This window comes from Oncorhynchus keta, chromosome 27 (genome assembly GCF_023373465.1).
Source record: "Oncorhynchus keta strain PuntledgeMale-10-30-2019 chromosome 27, Oket_V2, whole genome shotgun sequence".
Lineage (NCBI taxonomy): Eukaryota > Metazoa > Chordata > Actinopteri > Salmoniformes > Salmonidae > Oncorhynchus > Oncorhynchus keta.
The window spans coordinates 4,088,151-4,115,875 of record NC_068447.1 but is presented as its reverse complement, the minus strand read 5'-3'; the positions used below and the strand labels follow the sequence as shown (position 1 = coordinate 4,115,875).

The 27,725-nt window shown below is 44.7% G+C and overlaps 1 protein-coding gene across 5 annotated transcripts in view; it reads right to left on the bottom strand.

The window, feature by feature from the left end:
- Positions 1-27,725, bottom strand: part of LOC118379078 (host cell factor 1-like) — a 74,852-nt gene that overhangs the window by 26,357 nt on the left and 20,770 nt on the right. For all 5 annotated transcript variants that reach the window (XM_052481295.1, XM_052481292.1, XM_052481294.1 and 2 more), the window contains 5 exons: positions 22,999-23,206; positions 15,663-15,796; positions 7,148-7,286; positions 5,588-5,724; positions 932-2,135 (listed from right to left, as the gene is read on the bottom strand). In XM_052481295.1, the coding sequence (XP_052337255.1) occupies positions 932-2,135; positions 5,588-5,724; positions 7,148-7,286; positions 15,663-15,796; positions 22,999-23,206 (1,822 nt within the window). The remainder of the gene's footprint in view (positions 1-931; positions 2,136-5,587; positions 5,725-7,147; positions 7,287-15,662; positions 15,797-22,998; positions 23,207-27,725) is intronic.

The window sequence follows — 27,725 nt, the reverse complement described above, 5'->3', positions numbered from 1 at the left end:
GAAAGCCTTCCCAGAAGAGTGGAGGCTGTTATAGCAGCAATGTTCCAACATCTAGTGGAAAGCCTTCCCAGAAGAGTGGAGGCTGTTATAGCAGCAATGTTCCAACATCTAGTGGAAAGCCTTCCCAGAAGAGTGGAGGCTGTTATAGCAGCAATGTTCCAACATCTAGTGGAAAGCCTTCCCAGAAGAGTGGAGGCTGTTATAGCAGCAATGTTGGAAAGCCTTCCCAGAACAGTGGAGGCTGTTATAGCAGCAATGTTCCAACATCTAGTGGAAAGCCTTCCCAGAACAGTGGAGGCTGTTATAGCAGAAATGTTCCAACATCTAGTGGAAAGCCTTCCCAGAAGAGTGGAGGCTGTTATAGCAGCAATGTTCCAACATCTAGTGGAAAGCCTTCCCAGAAGAGTGGAGGCTGTTATAGCAGCAATGTTCCAACATCTAGTGGAAAGCCTTCCCAGAAGAGTGGAGGCTGTTAAGCCCATGATTTTGGAATGAGAAGTTGGATGAGCAGCTGTCCACTACATGACCAAAAGTATGTTGATTTTTATTTTATTAATAAAATATTTAACAACTGTGCCTAAATAAATGACATTAACATAAATGAAATTAAATTAATTTCCATGACTTTTCCGATTTGATAATTTCCCCAAACTTTCCAGGCCTGGGAAAAAAAAAAACATTTTCAAATACAATGACCTTTCCAGGATTTTCATAACTGTACGAACCCTGACTGTACGAACCCTAACTGTACGAACCCTGACTGTACGAACCCTGACTGTACGAACCCTGACTGTACGAACCCTAACTGTACGAACCCTGACTGTACGAACCCTGACTGTACGAACCCTGACTGTACGAACCCGAATCTGTCAACTTGAAGAAAGGGATAGGTTACAGTCATGCTCAGTGGATAGACAACAGTAGGTCCTACCTGTGGTAGCTGTGTTGGTGGTGCCCGTTTCATGTGTCTCACACGGTGGATTGGAACACACCCTCTGGACCGTGCCCGTCCCTGTCAGGTTGGACGTAGTCTGAGAAGGGGTGTTGGTGGTTCCCGTTTCGTGTGTCTCACACGGTGGATTGGAACACACCCTCTGGACCGTGCCCGTCCCTGTCAGGTTGGACGTGGTCTGAGACGGGGTGTTGGTCGTCCCTGTTTCGTGTGTCTCACACGGAGGATTGGAACACACCCTCTGCACTGTCCCTGTCGTCTGCCCGATGCCCATACTGGAGTTGGCCTGCGTCGACGTAGTGGTAGTGCCAGTCTCGTGTGTTTCTCCTCCTTCTCCTACTCCTCCTCCAGCTCCGGCCTCAGTGGGGCCAGTCTTGTGTGTTTCACAAGGTGGATTGGAGCAGACAGGAGAGGTGAGGGGGGATCCTCCTCCTCCTCCTCCTCCTCCACTGGATGACTTACTCTGGTTATCTGAGGACGAGGAGCTGAGCGTCATCCCCATCTGGTCAGAGCCCATGTTAGAGCGTGCGGTGGTGGAGGTGTAGGTGGTCCCTGTTCTCAGAGTCTCCGGTCGCAGCACCCCGGGCACAGAGCTGGTACCAGAAACAGACAAGGGGGAGAGGTCTCCGGAGGAGGAGGGGGGCGGAGAGGACGGGGAATCAGACCCGCAGGTGGTGTTTTTGGTTACGCTGGAGCCTTGTTGTTGCTGGTTGGAGCCTTGTTGTTGCTGGTTGGAGCCTTGTTGTTGCTGGTTAGATCCCATGTTACAGCTGGCTGTGGTCTGGGTGTTGGTGGTACCTGTATCGTGGGTCTCGGACGGCGGGTTGGTGCACACCTGCTGTACCTGGCCCATGTTGGAGGACGCTGTCGTTTGAGTGTTGGTGGTGCCGGTCTCGTGGGTTTCACACGGCGGGTTTGAGCAGACCCTCTCCACCCCACCGTTACCAGTCATGTTAGCGGAGGCCGTGGTAGCTGTATTGGTGGTGCCGGTCTCGTGGGTCTCGCAAGGGGGATTTGAGCAGACCAGGGTCACTGTGCCTGGGTCGCCTGCCTCAGGCTGGGTGGAGGAGGGGTCGGCGGAGGTGGGGGACGACAGGATGGAGACAGGAAGGTCATGGACAGGCTGCGCCTCCACACCGCTAGGGGAAGTGATTAAGGTCACCTGGGTGGCCTGGCCTCCTGCCTGGAGGACAGAGATGCAAGGGGTCAATTAAACAACTAAATACAATTCAATCTAGCCATTATTAATTAAGAAAAATGTATATAAAATGGAATGTTATGTCACTCCGAGTCATATGTTTTCATGGTGGCATGTTTGAACAGAAAAATAATTTCCACAGTCCAGCTTGGTGTCATCCAGGTGTATCATAGTCAGCTTGGTGTCATCCAGGTGTATCATAGTCAGATTGGTGTCTCCCAGGTGTATCATAGTCAGTTTGGTGTATGGTCTCCCAGGTGTATCATAGTCAGTTTGGTGTCTCCCAGGTGTATCATAGTCAGCTTGGTGTCTCCCAGGTGTATCATAGTCAGCTTGGTGTCTCCCAGGTGTATCATAGTCAGTTTGGTGTCTCCCAGGTGTATCATAGTCAGTTTGGTGTCTCCCAGGTGTATCATAGTCAGTTTGGTGTCTCCCAGGTGTATCATAGTCAGCTTGGTGTCTCCCAGGTGTATCATAGTCAGCTTGGTGTCTCCCAGGTGTATCATAGTCAGCTTGGTGTCTCCCGGACGTATCATAGTCAGCTTGGTGTCTCCCAGGTGTATCATAGTCAGCTTGGTGTCTCCCAGGTGTATCATAGTCAGCTTGGTGTCTCCCAGGTGTATCATAGTCAGCTTGGTGTCTCCCAGGTGTATCATAGTCAGCTTGGTGTATGGTCTCCCAGGTGTATCATAGTCAGTTTGGTGTCTCCCAGGTGTATCAGTCAGCTTGGTGTATGGTCTCCCAGGTGTATCATAGTCAGTTTGGTGTCTCCCAGGTGTATCATAGTCAGTTTGGTGTCTCCCAGGTGTATCATAGTCAGTTTGGTGTCTCCCAGGTGTATCATAGTCAGTTTGGTGTCTCCCAGGTGTATCATAGTCAGCTTGGTGTCTCCCAGGTGTATCATAGTCAGCTTGGTGTCTCCCAGGTGTATCATAGTCAGCTTGGTGTCTCCCAGGTGTATCATAGTCAGCTTGGTGTCTCCCAGGTGTATCATAGTCAGCTCGGTGTCTCCCAGGTGTATCATAGTCAGATTATGTGTCTCCCAGGTGTATCATAGTCAGCTTGGTGTCTCCCAGGTGTATCATAGTCAGCTTGGTGTCTCCCAGGTGTATCAGTCAGCTTGGTGTCTACCAGGTGTATCATAGTCAGTTTGGTGTCTCCCAGGTGTATCATAGTCAGTTTGGTGTCTCCCAGGTGTATCATAGTCAGTTTGGTGTCTCCCAGGTGTATCATAGTCAGTTTGGTGTCTCCCAGGTGTATCATAGTCAGTTTGGTGTCTCCCAGGTGTATCATAGTCAGTTTGGTGTCTCCCAGGTGTATCATAGTCAGCTTGGTGTCTCCCGGACGTATCATAGTCAGCTTGGTGTCTCCCAGGTGTATCATAGTCAGCTTGGTGTCTCCCAGGTGTATCATAGTCAGCTTGGTTTCTCCCAGGTGTATCATAGTCAGCTTGGTGTCTCCCAGGTGTATCATAGTCAGCTTGGTGTCTCCCAGGTGTATCATAGTCAGTTTGGTGTCTCCCAGGTGTATCATAGTCAGCTTGGTGTATGGTCTCCCAGGTGTATCATAGTCAGTTTGGTGTCTCCCAGGTGTATCATAGTCAGTTTGGTGTCTCCCAGGTGTATCATAGTCAGTTTGGTGTCTCCCAGGTGTATCATAGTCAGTTTGGTGTCTCCCAGGTGTATCATAGTCAGCTTGGTGTCTCCCAGGTGTATCATAGTCAGTTTGGTGTCTCCCAGGTGTATCATAGTCAGCTTGGTGTATGGTCTCCCAGGTGTATCATAGTCAGTTTGGTGTCTCCCAGGTGTATCATAGTCAGTTTGGTGTCTCCCAGGTGTATCATAGTCAGTTTGGTGTATGGTCTCCCAGGTGTATCAGTCAGGTTGGTGTCTCCCAGGTGTATCATAGTCAGCTTGGTGTCTCCCAGGTGTATCATAGTCAGCTTGGTGTCTCCCAGGTGTATCATAGTCAGCTTGGTGTCTCCCAGGTGTATCATAGTCAGCTTGGTGTCTCCCAGGTGTATCATAGTCAGCTTGGTGTCTCCCGGACGTATCATAGTCAGCTTGGTGTCTCCCAGGTGTATCATAGTCAGCTTGGTGTCTCCCGGACGTATCATAGTCAGCTTGGTGTCTCCCAGGTGTATCATAGTCAGCTTGGTGTCTCCCGGACGTATCATAGTCAGCTTGGTGTCTCCCAGACGTATCATAGTCAGTTTGGTGTCTCCCAGGTGTATCATAGTCAGCTTGGTGTATGGTCTCCCAGGTGTATCATAGTCAGTTTGGTGTTTCCCAGGTGTATCATAGTCAGCTTGGTGTCTCCCAGGTGTATCATAGTCAGCTTGGTGTCTCCCGGACGTATCATAGTCAGCTTGGTGTCTCCCGGACGTATCATAGTCAGTTTGGTGTCTCCCAGGTGTATCATAGTCAGCTTGGTGTCTCCCAGGTGTATCATAGTCAGCTTGGTGTCTCCCAGGTGTATCATAGTCAGTTTGGTGTCTCCCAGGTGTATCATAGTCAGTTTGGTGTCTCCCAGGTGTATCATAGTCAGCTTGGTGTCTCCCAGGTGTATCATAGTCAGCTTGGTGTATGGTCTCCCAGGTGTATCATAGTCAGTTTGGTGTCTCCCAGGTGTATCATAGTCAGCTTGGTGTCTCCCAGGTGTATCATAGTCAGCTTGGTGTCTCCCAGGTGTATCATAGTCAGTTTGGTGTCTCCCGGACGTATCATAGTCAGCTTGGTGTCTCCCAGGTGTATCATAGTCAGCTTGGTGTCTCCCAGTTGTATCATAGTCAGCTTGGTGTCTCCCAGGTGTATCATAGTCAGCTCGGTGTCTCCCAGGTGTATCATAGTCAGCTCGGTGTCTCCCAGGTGTATCATAGTCAGCTTGGTGTCTCCCAGGCGTATCATAGTCAGCTTGGTGTCTCCCAGGTGTATCATAGTCAGCTTGGTGTCTCCCAGGTGTATCATAGTCAGCTTGGTGTCTCCCAGGTGTATCATAGTCAGCTTGGTGTCTCCCAGGTGTATCATAGTCAGCTTGGTGTCTCCCAGGTGTATCATAGTCAGCTTGGTGTCTCCCAGGTGTATCATAGTCAGCTTGGTGTCTCCCAGGTGTATCATAGTCAGCTTGGTGTCTCCCAGGTGTATCATAGTCAGCTTGGTGTATGATCTCCCAGGTGTATGCCACCAGGACAAGCATAGCAGCAAATTTAAATGGAAGTCAATCCACTCCAAGTATTAATGACGACAGTACGTACCTGTACTAAACTGGACTGACATAGCAAATGTGGTAGATAAGACACTAAGGCTGCAATTCTGATCTTTTTATTCACTAATTGGACTCTTGACCAATTAGATTAGCTCTTTTGCCCATAATTGGGCAAAAGACCAGAATTGGGCTACCTGTGTAAACGCATCCTACGTCATCTACATAAACTGTACCTGTGCTGCGGAGACAGTGACCTGTCCTGGCAGGGTCGTCATGGTGCCCAAGGTGGTGATAGGAGCAACGGTGGCAACACTTCCTCCTGCCAGGCTGGTCGACACTGTGCCAGTCACCGTACCCAACGTAGTCACACCTGTTCGGAGGGAGAACATTGAATTGAGAACACATGAATTGATTGACGGCCATTGGTAGCGCTAACAGACTGGTTCCCAGGCTCGTGTGACGGGACTGATGCTGCAAAACAGCACAAAGCGTTGATGATTCAATGTGTCGCTAACTAAAATCACATTAAATCACTAACTAAAATCACATTAAATCACCAGCTAAAATCACATTAAATCACTAACTAAAATCACATTAAATCACCAGCTAAAATCACATTAAATCACCAGCTAAAATCACATTAAATCACTAACTAAAATCACATTAAATCACCAGCTAAAATCACATTAAATCACTAACTAAAATCACATTAAATCACTAACTAAAATCACATTAAATCACTAACTAAAATCACATTAAATCACCAGCTAAAATCACATTAAATCACCAGCTAAAATCACATTAAATCACCAGCTAAAATCACATTAAATCACTAACTAAAATCACATTAAATCACTAACTAAAATCACATTAAATCACCAGCTAAAATCACATTAAATCACTAACTAAAATCACATTAAATCACTAACTAAAATCACATTAAATCACTAACTAAAATCACATTAAATCACCAGCTAAAATCACATTAAATCACTAACTAAAATCACATCAAATCACTAACTAAAATCACATTAAATCACTAACTAAAATCACATTAAATCACTAACTAAAATCATATCAAATCACTAACTAAAGTCACATTAAATCACCAGATAAAATCACATTAAATCACTAACTAAAATCACATTAAATCACTAACTAAAATCACATTAAATCACCAGCTAAAATCACATTAAATCACTAACTAAAATCACATTAAATCACTAACTAACATCACATTAAATCACCAGCTAAAATCACATTAAATCACCAACTAAAATCACATTAAATCACCAGCTAAAATCACATTAAATCACTAACTAAAATTACATTAAATCACTAACTAAAGTCACATTAAATCACCAGCTAAAATCACATTAAATCACTAACTAAAATCACATTAAATCACCAGCTAAAATCGCATTAAATCACTAACTAAAATCACATTAAATCACTAACTAAAATCACATTAAATCACTAACTAAAATCACATTAAATCACTAACTAAAATCACATTAAATCACCAGCTAAAATCGCATTAAATCACTAACTAAAATCACATTAAATCACTAACTAAAATCATATCAAATCACTAACTAAAATCACATTAAATCACATTAAATCACTAACTAAAATCACATTAAATCACTAACTAAACCCATGTTAAATCACTAACTAAAATCATATTAAATCACTAACTAAAATCATGTTAAATCACTAACTAAAATCATATTTAGTAGCATAACTAGACATGACTAGCAAAGCTGTGATGAGATTATCACTGAGCTCCTTACCTGTGGTTCCCTTGACGACCAGGGTGGTGACGTTAGGTTTGACACCGGAAACCGTTACCGGGGAGACGAGACGTACACCTCCCATGGGGACGGTCCGTAAAATAGTTCCGGGTTGTCCTGGGGCACCCTTCAGCACCACCTGGTAGTAACATAATAATAATAATAACCGCTACATAGAGGCCTTATATACAGTAAAATAGTTAGTGGGGATCCATAATAAACCCCATGAAGAGTAGCTGCTGCCTTGACAGGAACTAGTGGGGATCCCTCATAAACCCCAGGAAGAGTAGCTGCTGCCTTGGCAGGAACTAATGGGGATCCATAATAAACCCCAGGAAGAGTAGCTGCTGACTTGGCAGGAACTAATGGGGATCCATAATAAACCCCAGGAAGAGTAGCTGCTGCCTTGGCAGGAACTAAATCACCAGCTAAAATCACATTAAATCACCAGCTAATGGATCCATAATAAACCCCAGGAAGAGTAGCTGCTGCCTTGGCAGGAACAGTGGGGATCCATAATAAAACCCAGGAAGAGTAGCTGCTGCCTTGGCAGGAACTAATGGGGATCCCTCATAAACCCCAGGAAGAGTAGCTGCTGCCTTGGCAGGAACTAATGGGGATCCATAATAAACCCCAGGAAGAGTAGCTGCTGCCTTGGCAGGAACTAATGGGGATCCCTCATAAACCCCAGAATGAGTAGCTGCTGCTTTGGCAGGAACTAATGGGGATCCATAATAAACCCCAGGAAGAGTAGCTGCTTCACTTGACAGGAACTAGTGGGGATCCATAATAAACCCCAGGAAGAGTAGCTGCTGCCTTGGCAGGAACTAATGAGGATCCATAATAAACCCCAGGAAGAGTAGCTGCTGCCTTGACAGGAACTAGTGGGGATCCATAATAAACCCCAGGAAGAGTAGCTGCTGCCTTGGCAGGAACTAATGGGGATCCATAATAAACCCCAGGAAGAGTAGCTGCTAACTTGGCAGGAACTAATGGGGATCCCTCATAAACCCCAGGAAGAGGAGCTGCTGCCTTGGCAGGAACTAATGGGGATCCATAATAAACCCCAGGAAGAGTAGCTGCTGCCTTGACAGGAACTAATGGGGATCCATAATAAACCCCAGGAAAGAGCAGCTGCCTTGGCAGGAACTAATGGGGCTCCATAATAAACCCCAGGAAGAGTAGCTGCTGCCTTGACAGGAACTAATGGGGATCCATAATAAACACCAGGAAGAATAGCTGCTGCCTTGGCAGGAACTAATGGGGATCCATAATAAACCCCAGGAAGAGTAGCTGCTGCCTTGGTGGGAACTAATGGGGATCTATAATAAACACCAGGAAGAATAGCTGCTACCTTGATAGGAACTAATGGGGATCCATAATAAACCCCAGGAAGAATAGCTGCTGCCTTGATAGGAACTAATGGGGATCCATAATAAACACCAGGAAGAGTAGCTGCTGCCTTGATAGGAACTAATGGGGATCCATAATAAACACCAGGAAGAGTAGCTGCTGACTTGGCAGGAACTAATGGGGATCCATAATAAACCCCAGGAAGAGTAGCTGCTGACTTGGCAGGAACTAATGGGGATCCATAATAAACCCCAGGAAGAGTAGCTGCTGACTTGGCAGGAACTAATGGGGATCCATAATAAACCCAGGAAGAGTAGCTGCTGCCTTGGTGGGAACTAATGGGGATCCATAATAAACCCCAGGAAGAGTAGCTGCTGCCTTGATAGGAACTAAATGGGGATCCATAATAAACCCCAGGAAGAGTAGCTGCTGCCTTGATAGGAACTAAATGGGGATCCATAATAAACCCCAGGAAGAGTAGCTGCTGCCTTGGCAGGAACTAATGGGGATCCATAATAAACCCCAGGAAGAGTAGCTGCTGACTTGGCAGGAACTAATGGGGATCCATAATAAACCCCAGGAAGAGTAGCTGCTGCCTTGGCAGGAACTAATGGGGATCCATAATAAACCCCAGGAAGAGTAGCTGCTGACTTGGCAGGAACTAATGGGGATCCATAATAAACCCCAGGAAGAGTAGCTGCTGACTTGGCAGGAACTAATGGGGATCCATAATAAACACCAGGAAGAGTAGCTGCTGACTTGGCAGGAACTAATGGGGATCCATAATAAACCCCAGGAAGAGTAGCTGCTGCCTTGACAGGAACTAATGGGGATCCATAATAAACCCCAGGAAGAGTAGCTGCTGACTTGGCAGGAACTAATGGGGATCCATAATAAACCCCAGGAAGAGTAGCTGCTGACTTGGCAGGAACTAATGGGGATCCATAATAAACCCCAGGAAGAGTAGCTGCTGACTTGGCAGGAACTAATGGGGATCCATAATAAACCCCAGGAAGAGTAGCTGCTGACTTGTGCAGGAACAAATGGGGATCCATAATAAACCCCAGGAAGAGTAGCTGCTGACTTGGTGGGAACTAATGGGGATCCATAATAAACCCCAGGAAGAGTAGCTGCTGACTTGGCAGGAACTAATGGGGATCCATAATAAACCCCAGGAAGAGTAGCTGCTACCTTGGCAGGAACTAATGGGGATCCATAATAAACACCAGGAAGAGTAGCTGCTGACTTGGCAGGAACTAATGGGGATCCATAATAAACCCCAGGAAGAGTAGCTGCTGCCTTGGCAGGAACTAATGGGGATCCATAATAAACCCCAGGAAGAGTAGCTGCTGCCTTGGCAGGAACTAATGGGGATCCATAATAAACCCCAGGAAGAGTAGCTGCTGACTTGGCAGGAACTAATGGGGATCCATAATAAACCCCAGGAAGAGTAGCTGCTGACTTGGCAGGAACTAATGGGGATCCATAATAAACACCAGGAAGAGTAGCTGCTGACTTGGCAGGAACTAATGGGGATCCATAATAAACCCCAGGAAGAGTAGCTGCTGACTTGGCAGGAACTAATGGGGATCCATAATAAACACCAGGAAGAGTAGCTGCTGACTTGGCAGGAACTAATGGGGATCCATAATAAACCCCAGGAAGAATAGCTGCTGACTTGGCAGGAACTAATGGGGATCCATAATAAACCCCAGGAAGAGTAGCTGCTGCCTTGGCAGGAACTAGTGGGGATCCATAATAAACACCAGGAAGAGTAGCTGCTGCCTTGGCAGGAACTAATGGGGATCCATAATAAACCCCAGGAAGAGTAGCTGCTGCCTTGGCAGGAACTAATGGGGATCCATAATAAACCCCAGGAAGAGTAGCTGCTGCCTTGGTGGGAACTAATGGGGATCCATAATAAACACCAGGAAGAGTAGCTGTTGCCTTGGCAGGAACTAATGGGGATCCATAATAAACCCCAGGAAGAGTAGCTGCTGCCTTGGCAGGAACTAATGGGGATCCATAATAAACCCCAGGAAGAGTAGCTGCTGCCTTGGCAGAAACTAATGGGGATTCATAATAAACCCCAGGAAGAGTAGCTGCTGCCTTGGTGGGAACTAATGGGGATCCATAATAAACACCAGGAAGAGTAGCTGCTGCCTTGGCAGGAACTAATGGGGATCCATAATAAACCCCAGGAAGAGTAGCTGCTGCCTTGGCAGGAACTAATGGGGATCCATAATAAACCCCAGGAAGAGTAGCTGCTGACTTGGCAGGAACTAATGGGGATCCATAATAAACCCCAGGAAGAGTAGCTGCTGCCTTGGCAGGAACTAATGGGGATCCATAATAAACACCAGGAAGAGTAGCTGCTGCCTTGGCAGGAACTAATGGGGATCCATAATAAACCCCAGGAAGAGTAGCTGCTGCCTTGGCAGGAACTAATGGGGATCCATAATAAACCCCAGGAAGAGTAGCTGCTGCCTTGGCAGGAACTAATGGGGATCCATAATAAACCCCAGGAAGAGTAGCTGCTGCCTTGGCAGGAACTAATGGGGATCCATAATAAACCCCAGGAAGAGTAGCTGCTGCCTTGGCAGGAACTAATGGGGATCCATAATAAACCCCAGGAAGAGTAGCTGCTGCCTTGGCAGGAACTAATGGGGATCCATAATAAACCCCAGGAAGAGTAGCTGCTTCCTTGGCAGGAACTAATGGGGATCCATAATAAACCCCAGGAAGAGTAGCTGCTGCCTTGGCAGGAACTAATGGGGATCCATAATAAACCCCAGGAAGAGTAGCTGCTGCCTTGACAGGAACTATGGGGATCCATAATAAACCCCAGGAAGAGTAGCTGCTGCCTTGGCAGGAACTAATGGGGATCCATAATAAACCCCAGGAAGAGTAGCTGCTAACTTGGCAGGAACTAATGGGGATCCTAATAAACCCCAGGAAGAGGAGCTGCTGCCTTGGCAGGAACTAATGGGGATCCATAATAAACCCCAGGAAGAGTAGCTGCTGCCTTGACAGGAACTAATGGGGATCCATAATAAACCCCAGGAAGAGTAGCTGCCTTGGCAGGAACTAATGGGGATCCATAATAAACCCCAGGAAGAGTAGCTGCTGCCTTGACAGGAACTAATGGGGATCCATAATAAACACCAGGAAGAATAGCTGCTGCCTTGGCAGGAACTAATGGGGATCCATAATAAACCCCAGGAAGAGTAGCTGCTGCCTTGGCAGGAACTAATGGGGATCTATAATAAACACCAGGAAGAATAGCTGCTGCCTTGATAGGAACTAATGGGGATCCATAATAAACCCCAGGAAGAATAGCTGCTGCCTTGATAGGAACTAATGGGGATCCATAATAAACACCAGGAAGAGTAGCTGCTACCTTGATAGGAACTAATGGGGATCCATAATAAACCCCAGGAAGAGTAGCTGCTGACTTGGCAGGAACTAATGGGGATCCATAATAAACCCCAGGAAGAGTAGCTGCTGACTTGGCAGGAACTAATGGGGATCCATAATAAACCCCAGGAAGAGTAGCTGCTGACTTGGCAGGAACTAATGGGGATCCATAATAAACCCCAGGAAGAGTAGCTGCTGCCTTGGTGGGAACTAATGGGGATCCATAATAAACACCAGGAAGAGTAGCTGCTGCCTTGATAGGAACTAAATGGGGATCCATAATAAACCCCAGGAAGAGTAGCTGCTGCCTTGATAGGAACTAAATGGGGATCCATAATAAACCCCAGGAAGAGTAGCTGCTGCCTTGGCAGGAACTAATGGGGATCCATAATAAACCCCAGGAAGAGTAGCTGCTGACTTGGCAGGAACTAATGGGGATCCATAATAAACCCCAGGAAGAGTAGCTGCTGCCTTGGCAGGAACTAATGGGGATCCATAATAAACCCCAGGAAGAGTAGCTGCTGACTTGGCAGGAACTAATGGGGATCCATAATAAACCCCAGGAAGAGTAGCTGCTGACTTGGCAGGAACTAATGGGGATCCATAATAAACACCAGGAAGAGTAACTGCTGACTTGGCAGGAACTAATGGGGATCCATAATAAACCCCAGGAAGAGTGGCTGCAGCCTTGATAGGAACTAATGGGGATCCCTAATAAACCCCAGGAAGAGAAGCTGCTGACTTGGCAGGAACTAATGGGGATCCATAATAAACCCCAGGAAGAGTAGCTGCTGACTTGGCAGGAACTAATGGGGATCCATAATAAACCCCAGGAAGAGTAGCTGCTGACTTGGCAGGAACTAATGGGGATCCATAATAAACCCCAGGAAGAGTAGCTGCTGACTTGGGGAACAAATGGGGATCCATAATAAACCCCAGGAAGAGTAGCTGCTGACTTGGTGGGAACTAATGGGGATCCATAATAAACCCCAGGAAGAGTAGCTGCTGACTTGGCAGGAACTAATGGGGATCCATAATAAACCCCAGGAAGAGTAGCTGCTACCTTGGCAGGAACTAGTGGGGATCCATAATAAACACCAGGAAGAGTAGCTGCTGACTTGGCAGGAACTAATGAGGATTCATAATAAACCCCAGGAAGAGTAGCTGCTGCCTTGGTGGGAACTAATGGGGATCCATAATAAACCCCAGGAAGAGTAGCTGCTGCCTTGGCAGGAACTAATGAGGATTCATAATAAACCCCAGGAAGAGTAGCTGCTGACTTGGCAGGAACTAATGGGGATCCATAATAAACCCCAGGAAGAGTAGCTGCTGACTTGGCAGGAACTAATGGGGATCCATAATAAACACCAGGAAGAGTAGCTGCTGACTTGGCAGGAACTAATGGGGATTCATAATAAACCCCAGGAAGAGTAGCTGCTGACTTGGCAGGAACTAATGGGGATTCATAATAAACACCAGGAAGAGTAGCTGCTGACTTGGCAGGAACTAATGGGGATCCATAATAAAGCCCAGGAAGAATAGCTGCTGACTTGGCAGGAACTAATGGGGATCCATAATAAACCCCAGGAAGAGTAGCTCCTGCCTTGGTGGGAACTAGTGGGGATCCATAATAAACACCAGGAAGAGTAGCTGCTGCCTTGACAGGAACTAATGGGGATCCATAATAAACCCCAGGAAGAGTAGCTGCTGCCTTGGCAGAACTAATGAGGATTCATAATAAACCCCAGGAAGAGTAGCTGCTGCCTTGGTGGGAACTAGTGGGGATCCATAATAAACACCAGGAAGAGTAGCTGTTGCCTTGACAGGAACTAATGGGGATCCATAATAAACCCCAGGAAGAGTAGCTGCTGCCTTGGCAGGAACTAATGGGGATCCATAATAAACCCCAGGAAGAGTAGCTGCTGCCTTGGCAGGAACTAATGAGGATTCATAATAAACCCCAGGAAGAGTAGCTGCTGCCTTGGTGGGAACTAGTGGGGATCCATAATAAACACCAGGAAGAGTAGCTGTTGCCTTGACAGGAACTAATGGGGATCCATAATAAACCCCAGGAAGAGTAGCTGCTGCCTTGGCAGGAACTAATGGGGATCCATAATAAACCCCAGGAAGAGTAGCTGCTGACTTGGCAGGAACTAATGGAGATCCATAATAAACCCCAGGAAGAGTAGCTGCTGCCTTGGCAGGAACTAATGGGGATCCATAATAAACACCAGGAAGAGTAGCTGCTGCCTTGGCAGGAACTAATGGGGATCCATAATAAACCCCAGGAAGAGTAGCTGCTGCCTTGGCAGGAACTAATGGGGATCCATAATAAACCCCAGGAAGAGTAGCTGCTGCCTTGGCAGGAACTAATGGGGATCCATAATAAACCCCAGGAAGAGTAGCTGCTGCCTTGGCAGGAACTAATGGGGATCCATAATAAACACCAGGAAGAGTAGCTGCTGCCTTGGCAGGAACTAATGAGGATTCATAATAAACCCCAGGAAGAGTAGCTGCTGCCTTGGTGGGAACTAATGGGGATCCATAATAAACACCAGGAAGAGTAGCTGCTGACTTGGCAGGAACTAATGGGGATCCATAATAAACCCCAGGAAGAGTAGCTGCTGCCTTGGCAGGAACTAATGGGGAACCATAATAAACCCCAGGAAGAGTAGCTGCTGCCTTGGCAGGAACTAATGGGGATCCATAATAAACCCCAGGAAGAGTAGCTGCTGTCTTGGCAGGAACTAATGGGGATCCATAATAAACCCCAGGAAGAGTAGCTGCTGCCTTGGCAGGAACTAATGGGGATCCATAATAAACCCCAGGAAGAGTAGCTGCTGCCTTGACAGGAACTAATGGGGATCCATAATAAACCACAGGAAGAGTAGCTGCTGCCTTGGCAGGAACTAATGGGGATCCCTCAAACCCCAGGAAGAGTAGCTGCTGCCTTGACAGGAACTAATGGGGATCCATAATAAACCCCAGGAAGAGTAGCTGCTGCCTTGACAGGAACTAATGGGGATCCATAATAAACCACAGGAAGAGTAGCTGCTGACTTGGCAGGAACTAATGGGGATCCATAATAAACCCCAGGAAGAGTAGCTGCTGCCTTGGCAGGAACTAATGGGGATCCATAATAAACACCAGGAAGAGTAGCTGCTGCCTTGACAGGAACTAATGGGGATCCATAATAAACCCCAGGAAGAGTAGCTGCTGCCTTGACAGGAACTAATGGGGATCCATAATAAACCCCAGGAAGAGTAGGACCCATCACTAATCTGCTTCACATTGTATTGAATGTTTTTGTTCTGGTTTCTTAGTATCATCTTTCTCTGCTTACACAGCCTAGTGGTTAGAGCGTTGGAATTGTAACCGAAAGGTTGCGAATCCCAGAGCTGACAAGGTAAAAATGTGTCGTTCTACCCCTGAACAAGGCCGTTAACCCACTGTTCCTAGGACGTCATTGTAGATAAGAATTTGTTCTTATTAACTGACTTGCCTAGTTTAAAAAAAAAAAAAAGTCACATTTCTGCAGCATTTTACAAATGTTAGTTTTACTAATGTGAGCCACTCACGTTATGGCTTTTATCATAAAGGGGTTTATTAATGACTTGTACATCCTCTTTACCTGTGTGAGTCCCTGTTGACCAGTCCCAGTTCTGGGCATAGTGCTAATGATCATGCCTGGTGTTACTGCACCAGGGTTAAAGGTTAGAGAGGGGATAGAGGGGGGTTGGGGTACCTGTGTGAGTCCCTGCTGACCAGCCCCAGTTCTGGGCATTGCGCTGATGATCTTGCCTGGTGTCCCGGTGCCTGGTGTCATCATCTTAGTGGTAATGATGGTAATGGGGGACTTCATACCACTTCCTGTCACTCCTGACCAGACAACAGATTAAAACACATTAGTAAATGTAGTAGGCAAGGGGGAACCCAATTCTGGTATATCAATCAAATAAATCCCAGCACACGTTTGGACTCATTTAGTAGTTACCTGATAAAGTACAATATCATTGGAAATTAATGTTGAAAATTAAATTTATATTCACGAAAATTTAATTGAAAATTATGCTATAGCTAGAACAAGGAGATGGAACAAGGAGACGGAACAAGGAGACGGAACAAGGAGCCAGAGCCGTTTCACCAGATTTCTAAACCTGAAGAATCCGGTTGGAATTTCTACTCCCACCAAATATGGTCATGACAGGAAGCCCAGTGGCCGGCAGTGGGAAGAGATGGAACTGGGACAAATTTCTGCTCCCGGAAGAAAATCCCGACCTCAATACAGATTTCAGTTTTTTTGTTGCTTTGTGGCAGGTAAAATTTTCCCAAAGACAAACGTTAATTCACACAGACTCCAGTGGTCCTTCCATTTGTTATGTGCATTAAAGCGACTCACACAACAACAACAAAAAGAAACCAAAACCAAGTGATCAGTTGTGTTCCCTACGTTCTCCTTTTCCCCCCTCCGCTACGTGTCTCTCATTCAATTGTGTTCCCCTACACTCCCTCTAAACATGCGAGTGGTGTGCACCGAAGCCTACAGAAATGTACTTGCTTTGCAAATGTGTGTTAATTTCTACCAAATCTGTGTGTTAATTTCTACCAAATCTGTGTGTTAATTTCTACCAAATCTGTGTCTTAATTTCTACCAAATCTGTGTGTTAATTTCTACCAAATCTGTGTGTTAATTTCTACCAAATCTGTGTGTTAATTTCTACCAAATCTGTGTGTTAATTTCTACCAAATCTGTGTGTTAATTTCTACCAAATCTGTGTGTTAATTTCTACCAAATCTGTGTGTTAATTTCTACCAAATCTGTGTGTTAATTTCTACCAATCTGTGTCTTAATTTCTACCAAATCTGTGTGTTAATTTCTACCAAATCTGTGTGTTAATTTCTACCATATCTGTGTGTTAATTTCTACCATATCTGTGTGTGCCAGTTACGGTTTTCATATCCACCGTTTCATGGAAGGTTAAAGGTTAAATTTAATTTAACAAATAAAATGGCTTCATATGTCAAAATCATTGTCACGTAGTTAATCAAAATTATAAATAAATTATAAAAACCTCAAAAAGTTACTTATATTACCAAATATGTAAAGGGATTAGACCCATTTCCACTGGATCAGAGAATGACATTAAGTCCCTTTCACACCGAGTGGTTATCGAAAGAGAGAGCTAGACACAATTGAGGAACTATTGTCAAAAAAATATATATATATGTAATACTTGGTTTGCTTGTTGTTTGGGGTGAAGAAAACATTACTTTGAGAGGCTCTACAGCTCATTAGTGGTGGTGAGTTAAGCCAATCAGAAATACTATCAGATCCCCAAATGGACACATTTATATGTTTGCACGCAAAGCCAGGTAGTCTATAGACCTACTTCAATGTGTAATCAGGTAGTCTATAGGTCTACTTCTATGTGTAATCAGGTAGTCTATAGGCCTACTTCTATGTGTAATCAGGTAGTCTATAGGTCTACTTCTATGTGTAATCAGGTAGTCTATAGGCCTACTTCTATGTGTAATCAGGTAGTCTATAGGTCTACTTCTATGTGTTATCAGGTAGTCTATAGACCTACTTCTATGTGTAATCAGGTAGTCTATAGACCTACTTCAATGTGTAATCAGGTAGTCTATAGGTCTACTTCTATGTGTAATCAGGTAGTCTATAGGGCTACTTCTATGTGTAATCAGGTAGTCTATAGGTCTACTTCTATGTGTAATCAGGTAGTCTATAGGTCTACTTCTATGTGTAATCAGGTAGTCTATAGGTCTACTTCTATGTGTAATCAGGTAGTCTATAGGTCTACTTCTATGTGTAATCAGGTAGTCTATAGGTCTACTTCTATGTGTAATCAGGTAGTCTATAGGTCTACTTCTATGTGTAATCAGGTAGTCTATAGGTCTACTTCTATGTTATCAGGTAGTCTATAGGTCTACTTCTATGTAATCAGGTAGTCTATAGGTCTACTTCTATGTAATCAGGTAGTCTATAGGCCTACTTCTATGTGTAATCAGGTAGTCTATAGGTCTACTTCTATGTGTAATCAGGTAGTCTATAGGTCTACTTCTATGTTATCAGGTAGTCTATAGGTCTACTTCTATGTGTAATCAGGTAGTCTATAGGTCTACTTCTATGTGTAATCAGGTAGTCTATAGGTCTACTTCTATGTGTAATCAGGCCAGGTAGTCTATAGGTCTACTTCTATGTGTAATCAGGTAGTCTATAGGTCTACTTCTATGTGTAACCAGGTAGTCTATAGGTCTACTTCTATGCGTCATCAGGTAGCCTATAGACCTACTTCTATGTGTAATCAGGTAGTCTATAGGTCTACTTCTATGTAATCAGGTAGTCTATAGGCCTACTTCTATGTGTAATCAGGTAGTCTATAGACCTACTTCTATGTGTAATCAGGTAGTCTATAGGTCTACTTCTATGTGTAATCAGGTAGTCTATAGACCTACTTCTATGTGTAATCAGGTAGTCTATAGACCTACTTCTATGTGTAATCAGGTAGTCTATAGACCTACTTCTATGTGTAATCAGGTAGTCTATAGGTCTACTTCTATGTGTAATCAGGTAGTCTATAGACCTACTTCTATGTGTAATCAGGTAGTCTATAGGTCTACTTCTATGTGTAATCAGGTAGTCTATAGACCTACTTCTATGTTATCAGGTAGTCTATAGGTCTACTTCTATGTGTAATCAGGTAGTCTATAGACCTACTTCTATGTGTAATCAGGTAGTCTATAGGTCTACTTCTATGTGTAATCAGGTAGTCTATAGACCTACTTCTATGTGTAATCAGGTAGTCTATAGACCTACTTCTATGTGTAATCAGGTAGTCTATAGGCCTACTTCTATGTGTAATCAGGTAGTATATAGGTCTACTTCTATGTGTTATCAGGTAGTCTATAGACCTACTTCTATGTGTAATCAGGTAGTCTATAGGCCTACTTCTATGTTATCAGGTAGTCTATAGACCTACTTCTATGTTATCAGGTAGCCTATAGGCCTACTTCTATGTGTAATCAGGTAGTCTATAGGTCTACTTCTATGTGTAATCAGGTAGTCTATAGGTCTACTTCTATGTGTTATCAGGTAGTCTATAGGCCTACTTCTATGTGTAATCAGGTAGTCTATAGGCCTACTTCTATGTGTAATCAGGTAGTCTATAGGGCTACTTCTATGTGTAATCAGGGCCAGGTAGTCTATAGACCTACTTCTATGTTATCAGGTAGTCTATAGACCTACTTCTATGTTATCAGGTAGTCTATAGACCTACTTCTATGTTATCAGGTAGTCTATAGACCTACTTCTATGTTATCAGGTAGTCTATAGACCTACTTCTATGTGTAATCAGGTAGTCTATAGGCCTACTTCTATGTTATCAGGTAGTCTATAGGCCTACTTCTATGTTATCAGGTAGTCTATAGACCTACTTCTATGTTATCAGGTAGTCTATAGACCTACTTCTATGTTATCAGGTAGTCTATAGGCCTACTTCTATGTGTCATCAGGTAGTCTATAGACCTACTTCTATGTGTAATCAGGTAGTCTATAGACCTACTTCTATGTGTAATCAGGCCAGGTAGTCTATAGGTCTACTTCTATGTGTAATCAGGTAGTCTATAGGTCTACTTCTATGCGTCATCAGGTAGTCTATAGACCTACTTCTATGTTATCAGGTAGTCTATAGACCTACTTCTATGTGTAATCAGGTAGTCTATAGACCTACTTCTATGTGTAATCAGGTAGTCTATAGACCTACTTCTATGTTATCAGGTAGTCTATAGACCTACTTCTATGTGTAATCAGGTAGTCTATAGACCTACTTCTATGTTATCAGGTAGTCTATAGACCTACTTCTATGTGTAATCAGGTAGTCTATAGACCTACTTCTATGTTATCAGGTAGTCTATAGGCCTACTTCTATGTGTTATCAGGTAGTCTATAGACCTACTTCTATGTTATCAGGTAGTCTATAGGTCTACTTCTATGTGTAATCAGGTAGTCTATAGGTCTACTTCTATGTGTTATCAGGTAGTCTATAGGCCTACTTCTATGTGTTATCAGGTAGTCTATAGACCTACTTCTATGTTATCAGGTAGTCTATAGACCTACTTCTATGTTATCAGGTAGTCTATAGGTCTACTTCTATGTGTAATCAGGTAGTCTATAGGTCTACTTCTATGTTATCAGGTAGTCTATAGACCTAATTCTATGTGTAATCAGGTAGTCTATAGGTCTACTTCTATGTTATCAGGTAGTCTATAGACCTACTTCTATGTTATCAGGTAGTCTATAGACCTACTTCTATGTGTAATCAGGTAGTCTATAGGCCTACTTCTATGTGTAATCAGGTAGTCTATAGGCCTACTTCTATGTGTAATCAGGTAGTCTATAGACCTACTTCTATGTTATCAGGTAGTCTATAGGCCTACTTCTATGTGTAATCAGGTAGTCTATAGACCTACTTCTATGTTATCAGGTAGTCTATAGGTCTACTTCTATGTGTAATCAGGTAGTCTATAGGTCTACTTCTATGTGTTATCAGGTAGTCTATAGGGCTACTTCTATGTGTTATCAGGTAGTCTATAGACCTACTTCTATGTTATCAGGTAGTCTATAGACATACTTCGATGTGTAATCAGGTAGTCTATAGGTCTACTTCTATGTTATCAGGTAGTCTATAGACCTACTTCTATGTGTAATCAGGTAGTCTATAGGTCTACTTCTATGTTATCAGGTAGTCTATAGACCTACTTCTATGTTATCAGGTAGTCTATAGACCTACTTCTATGTGTAATCAGGTAGTCTATAGACCTACTTCTATGTGTAATCAGGTAGTCTATAGGCCTACTTTGGTGTTTCAATGGGCCATAAAAACAAAAATATATATTTTCTACTGCTCAAAAAAAAAAAAAAGCTTGACCAAACAATCGACCAGTCAGCCCTAAAACATGACACCAAACTCATTCATAAGATTGGTTCGCACTTGAGGTCCCTGGGGTCTCCCCGGTAAATCCGCATTTAGTTTTAAAACACCTCATTGTTGGAACCAACTACACAATACATTACAATAGGATGTTCTGGTACCTCTTATCAATTTAGAAAAAATATTGATTTCTCACCTTCTTAATGAGAAATGTAATATTTTTTTCTGGAGTATTTGTCATTGTATATGCAGGGCTCCCTGTGAAAGAGAACCTGTTCTCAATGGTGACTCCCTGCTTAAATAACATATATGTAGTAGTAGTAGTAATTTGAAAGATACACATCTGCTAACTAACATCACAGCATTGTTGCATTAGGTAGGTTTATTCGTAATTAAATAATCCCTTTGATGATGGAGACATGTTGATGGCAGTTTTTTCAGTTAGGGGATTTTCTCTGAACGTTATCGACTCAATTTAATATCAACTTTATATATATATTTTTTCACATCACTGGTTAGAGGACAACCTGCAGAACAGACATTTTGAAATGTTGCATTTTGATACGGGGGGGGGGTCACCGGAATAGAAAGAGAAGAACACTGTTTAGCCAATCACTCCCATTGATTATCACGTTAAATCAAGTGCGTGAAAAGGAGGAGATGAGGCACGTCCTGTTAAAACAGCTAAACAATAAAACACGCGGAATCTGTAGATCGTGTGAATCAGTGAATCCCTGGTTAGAAGACTATTTGTAGAAGACTGCTTGGTTAGAAGACTATTTGTAGAAGACTGCTTGGTTAGAAGACTATTTGTAGAAGACTGCTTGGTTAGAAGACTATTTGTAGAAGACTGCTTGGTTAGAAGACTATTTGTAGAAGATTGCTTGGTTAGAAGACTATTTGTAGAAGACTGCTTGGTTAGAAGACTATTTGTAGAAGACTGCTTGGTTAGAAGACTATTTGTAGAAGACTGCTTGGTTAGAAGACTATTTGTAGAAGACTGCTTGGTTAGAAGACTATTTGTAGAAGATTGCTTGGTTAGAAGACTATTTGTAGAAGACTGCTTGGTTAGAAGACTATTTGTAGAAGACTGCTTGGTTAGAAGACTATTTGTAGAAGACTGCTTGGTTAGAAGACTATTTGTAGAAGACTGCTTGGTTAGAAGACTATTTGTAGACGACTGCTTGGTTAGAAGACTATTTGTAGACGACTGCTTGGTTAGAAGACTTTTTGTAGAAGACTATTTGTAGAAGACTGCTTGGTTAGAAGACTATTTGTAGCAGACTGCTTGGTTAGAAGACTATTTGTAGAAGACTATTTGTAGAAGACTGCTTGGTTAGAAGACTATTTGTAGAAGACTGCTTGGTTAGAAGACTATTTGTAGAAGACTGCTTGGTTAGAAGACTATTTGTAGAAGACTGCTTGGTTAGAAGACTATTTGTAGAAGACTGCTTGGTTAGAAGACTATTTGTAGAAGACTGCTTGGTTAGAAGACTATTTGTAGACGACTGCTTGGTTAGAAGACTATTTGTAGAAGACTATTTGTAGAAGACTGCTTGGTTAGAAGACTATTTGTAGAAGACTATTTGTAGAAGACTGCTTGGTTAGAAGACTATTTGTAGACGACTGCTTGGTTAGACTATTTGTAGAAAACTGCTTGGTTAGAAGACTATTTGTAGAAGACTGCTTGGTTAGAAGACTATTTGTAGCAGACTGCTTGGTTAGAAGACTATTTGTAGAAGACTATTTGTAGAAGACTGCTTGGTTAGAAGACTATTTGTAGAAGACTGCTTGCTATAAGGTTCATTTTGAAGTGCTGCATTTTGATTCAAGTCAAGACAAATATCTACGGAACGTCGAATGTTGATGTTGGGAGACAGCCATCACAGAAAAGGGGAAAGAGACCACTTTACCCTGTTAGTTAATTTAAACCAATCACGACGTGGCATAGCATAGCAGCAGTGACAACGGTTGGCTGCTATTTAAGTGATAGTTTGACCGTCCAATCCATGAACTGGTGCGCGGCAAGAGACTTTTTCCAGAGAAATATTCACCAGCGCCTGACAACATTTTTAAAAAAGGCTCCAGACCTGCAATTGACTGATTGAAACGATCGATAGGAAGCAGACGAACCAGTTTGTCCGATGGAGGACATGGGTATGGTCTTGATAATGTGGGTGCCCGGCTTGGAGGTGGAAGTAGGCATGCTGCTGTAGGACAAGATGGTGGGCTTGCCCCCTACGGTGGCCCCGGCCTTGGAAGTGGTGATGATGGTGGTGGGCGTGCCGTCGGCTGACGTCACCAGCTTCAGGATAGTACCCGCCGGAAGAGGACCCTTCGTCTGGCGGGACAGGAAGAGAGAGAGAGAGACAGAGAGAGAGACAGAGAGAGAGACAGAGAGAGACAGAGAGAGAGAGAGAGAGAGGCAGAGAGAGAGAGGCAGAGAGAGAGAGGCAGAGAGAGAGAGAGGCAGAGAGAGAGAGACCAGAAGTGAAGACGAGAGGTGGAAGCTAACGTATATCATGCTACACCTTTGTGAAATAGAGCCCCACCTTGAAGTTGGTGTAATATCCGTGGAGATGGATTATAACCACCTGTTGGTTTATAAAAACAACCAGCACCATTTCAGCCTGGTAGACAGTTGGAGACTCGTTCTCTATACGCTAGAACATATTCCATATCGGTTTCCATAGGAACTATGGATGAGAATCACCTCACGATTTTAATTCACCAATAAGTTGATCGTTGTGTACTGTTCTGTATTACACAACTACAGGCACCACTGTTCTGTATTACACAACTACAGGCACCACTGTTCTGTATTACACAACTACAGGCACCACTGTCCTGTGTTACACAACTACAGGCACCACTGTTCTGTGTTACACAACTACAGGCACCACTGTCCTGTGTTACACAACTACAGGCACCACTGTCCTGTGTTACACAACTACAGGCACCACTGTCCTGTGTTACACAACTACAGGCACCACTGTCCTGTGTTACACAACTACAGGCACCACTGTCCTGTGTTACACAACTACAGGCACCACTGTCCTGTGTTACACAACTACAGGCACCACTGTCCTGTGTTACACAACTACAGGCACCACTGTCCTGTGTTACACAACTACAGGCACCACTGTCCTGTGTTACACAACTACAGGCACCACTGTCCTGTGTTACACAACTACAGGCACCACTGTCCTGTGTTACACAACTACAGGCACCACTGTCCTGTGTTACACAACTACAGGCACCACTGTCCTGTGTTACACAACTACAGGCACCACTGTCCTGTGTTACACAACTACAGGCACCACTGTCCTGTGTTACACAACTACAGGCACCACTGTCCTGTGTTACACAACTACAGGCACCACTGTCCTGTGTTACACAACTACAGGCACCACTGTCCTGTGTTACAGGCACAACTACAGGCACCACTGTCCTGTGTTACACAACTACAGGCACCACTGTCCTGTGTTACACAACTACAGGCACCACTGTCCTGTGTTACACAACTACAGGCACCACTGTCCTGTGTTACACAACTACAGGCACCACTGTCCTGTGTTACACAACTACAGGCACCACTGTCCTGTGTTACACAACTACAGGCACCACTGTCCTGTGTTACACAACTACAGGCACCACTGTCCTGTGTTACACAACTACAGGCACCACTGTCCTGTGTTACACAACTACAGGCACCACTGTCCTGTGTTACACAACTACAGGCACCACTGTCCTGTGTTACACAACTACAGGCACCACTGTCCTGTGTTACACAACTACAGGCACCACTGTCCTGTGTTACACAACTACAGGCACCACTGTCCTGTGTTACACAACTACAGGCACCACTGTCCTGTGTTACACAACTACAGGCACCACTGTCCTGTGTTACACAACTACAGGCACCACTGTCCTGTGTTACACAACTACAGGCACCACTGTCCTGTGTTACACAACTACAGGCACCACTGTCCTGTGTTACACAACTACAGGCACCACTGTCCTGTGTTACACAACTACAGGCACCACTGTCCTGTGTTACACAACTACAGGCACCACTGTCCTGTGTTACACAACTACAGGCACCACTGTCCTGTGTTACACAACTACAGGCACCACTGTCCTGTGTTACACAACTACAGGCACCACTGTCCTGTGTTACACAACTACAGGCACCACTGTCCTGTGTTACACAACTACAGGCACCACTGTCCTGTGTTACACAACTACAGGCACCACTGTCCTGTGTTACACAACTACAGGCACCACTGTCCTGTGTTACACAACTACAGGCACCACTGTCCTGTGTTACACAACTACAGGCACCACTGTCCTGTGTTACACAACTACAGGCACCACTGTCCTGTGTTACACAACTACAGGCACCACTGTCCTGTGTTACACAACTACAGGCACCACTGTCCTGTGTTACACAACTACAGGCACCACTGTCCTGTCTCCACCAATAAATCCATGATTATCGAAAACTTCAATAAGCACTTCTCAACGGCTGGCCATGCCTTCCGCCTGGCTACTCCAACCTCGGCCAACAGCTCCGCCCCCCCCGTAGTTCCTCACCCAAGCCTCTCCAGGTTCTCCTTTACCCAAATCCAGATAGCAGATGTTCTGAAAGAGCTGCAAAACCTGGACCACGTACAAATCAGCTGGGCTTGATAATCTGGACCCGCTATTTCTGAAACTATCTGCCGCCATTGTCGCAACCCCTATTACCAGCCTGTTCAACCTCTCTTTCATATCGTCTGAGATCCCCAAGGATTGAAAGCTGCCGCAGTCATCCCCCTCTTCAAAGGGGAGACACCCTGGACCCAAACTGCTATAGACCTATATCCATCCTGCCCTGCCTATCTAAGGTCTTCGAGAAAGCCAAGTCAACAAACAGGTCACTGACCATCTCGAATCCCACCGTACCTTCTCCGCTGTGCAATCTGGTTTCCGAGCCGGTCACGGGTGCACCTCAGCCACACTCAAGGTACTAAATGATATCATAACCGCCATCGATAAAAGACAGTACTGTGCAGCCGTCTTCATCGACCTCGCCAAGGCTTTCGACTCTGTCAATCACCAAATTCTTATCGGCAGACTCAACAGCCTCGGTTTTTCGGATGACTGCCTTGCCTGGTTCACCAATTACTTTGCAGACAGAGTTCAGTGTGTCAAATCGGAGGGCATGCTGTCCGGTCCTCTGGCAGTCTCTATGGGGGTGCCACAGGGTTCAATTCTCGGGCCGACTCTTTTCTCTGTATATATCAATGATGTTGCTCTTGCTGCGGGCGATTCCCTGATCCACCTCTACGCAGACGACACCATTCTATATACTTTCGGCCCGTCATTGGACACTGTGCTATCCAACCTCCAAACGAGCTTCAATGCCATACAGCACTCCTTCCGTGGCCTCCAACTGCTCCTAAACGCGAGTAAAACCAAATGCATGCTTTTCAACCGATCGCTGCCTGCACCCGCATGCCCGACTAGCATCACCACCCTGGATGGTTCCAACCTTGAATATGTGGACATCTATAAGTACCTAGGTGTCTGGCTAGACTGCAAACTCTCCTTCCAGACTCATCAAACATCTCCAATCAAAAATCAAATCCAGAGTCGGCTTTCTATTCCGCAACAAAGCCTCCTTCACTCACGCTGCCAAGCTTACCTAGTAAAACTGACTATCCTACCGATCCTCGACTTCGGCGATGTCATCTACAAAATGGCTTCCAACACTCTACTCAGCAAACTGGATGCAGTCTATCACAGTGCCATCCGTTTTGTCACTAAAGCACCTTATACCACCCACCACTGCGACTTGTATGCTCTAGTCGGCTGGCCCTCACTACATATTCGTCGCCAGACCCACTGGCTCCAGGTCATCTACAAGTCCATGCTAGGTAAAGCTCCGCCTTATCTCAGTTCACTGGTCACGATGGCAACACCCATCCGTAGCACGCGCTCCAGCAGGTGTATCTCACTGATCATCCCTAAAGCCAACACCTCATTTGGCCGCCTTTCGTTCCAGTACTCTGCTGCCTGTGACTGGACGCAATTGCAAAAATCGCTGAAGTTGGAGACTTTTATCTCCCTCACCAACTTCAAACATCAGCTATCCGAGCAGCTAACCGATCGCTGCAGCTGTACATAGTCTATTGGTAAATAGCTCACCCTTTTCACCTACCTCATTCCCATACTGTTTTTATACTGTTTTTATTTATTTACTTTTCTGCTCTTTTGCACACCAATATCTCTACCTGTACATGCCCATCTGATCATTTATCACTCCAGTGTTAATCTGCAAAATTGTATTATTCGCCTACCTCCTCATGCCTTTTGCACACATTGTATATAGACTGCCCATTTTTTTCTACTGTGTTATTGACTTGCTAATTGTTTACTCCATGTGTAACTCTGTGTTGTCTGTTCACACTGCTATGCTTTATCTTGGTCAGGTCGCAGTTGCAAATGAGAACTTGTTCTCAACTAGCCTACCTGGTTAAATAAAGGTGAAATAAAAAATAAAAAATAAAAAACACAACTACAGGCACCACTGTCCTGTGTTACACAACTACAGGCACCACTGTCCTGTGTTACACAACTACAGGCACCACTGTCCTGTGTTACACAACTACAGGCACCACTGTCCTGTGTTACACAACTACAGGCACCACTGTCCTGTGTTACACAACTACAGGCACCACTGTCCTGTGTTACACAACTACAGGCACCACTGTCCTGTGTTACACACCACTGTCCTGTGTTACACAACTACAGGCACCACTGTCCTGTGTTACACAACTACAGGCACCACTGTCCCACAACTACAGGCACCACTG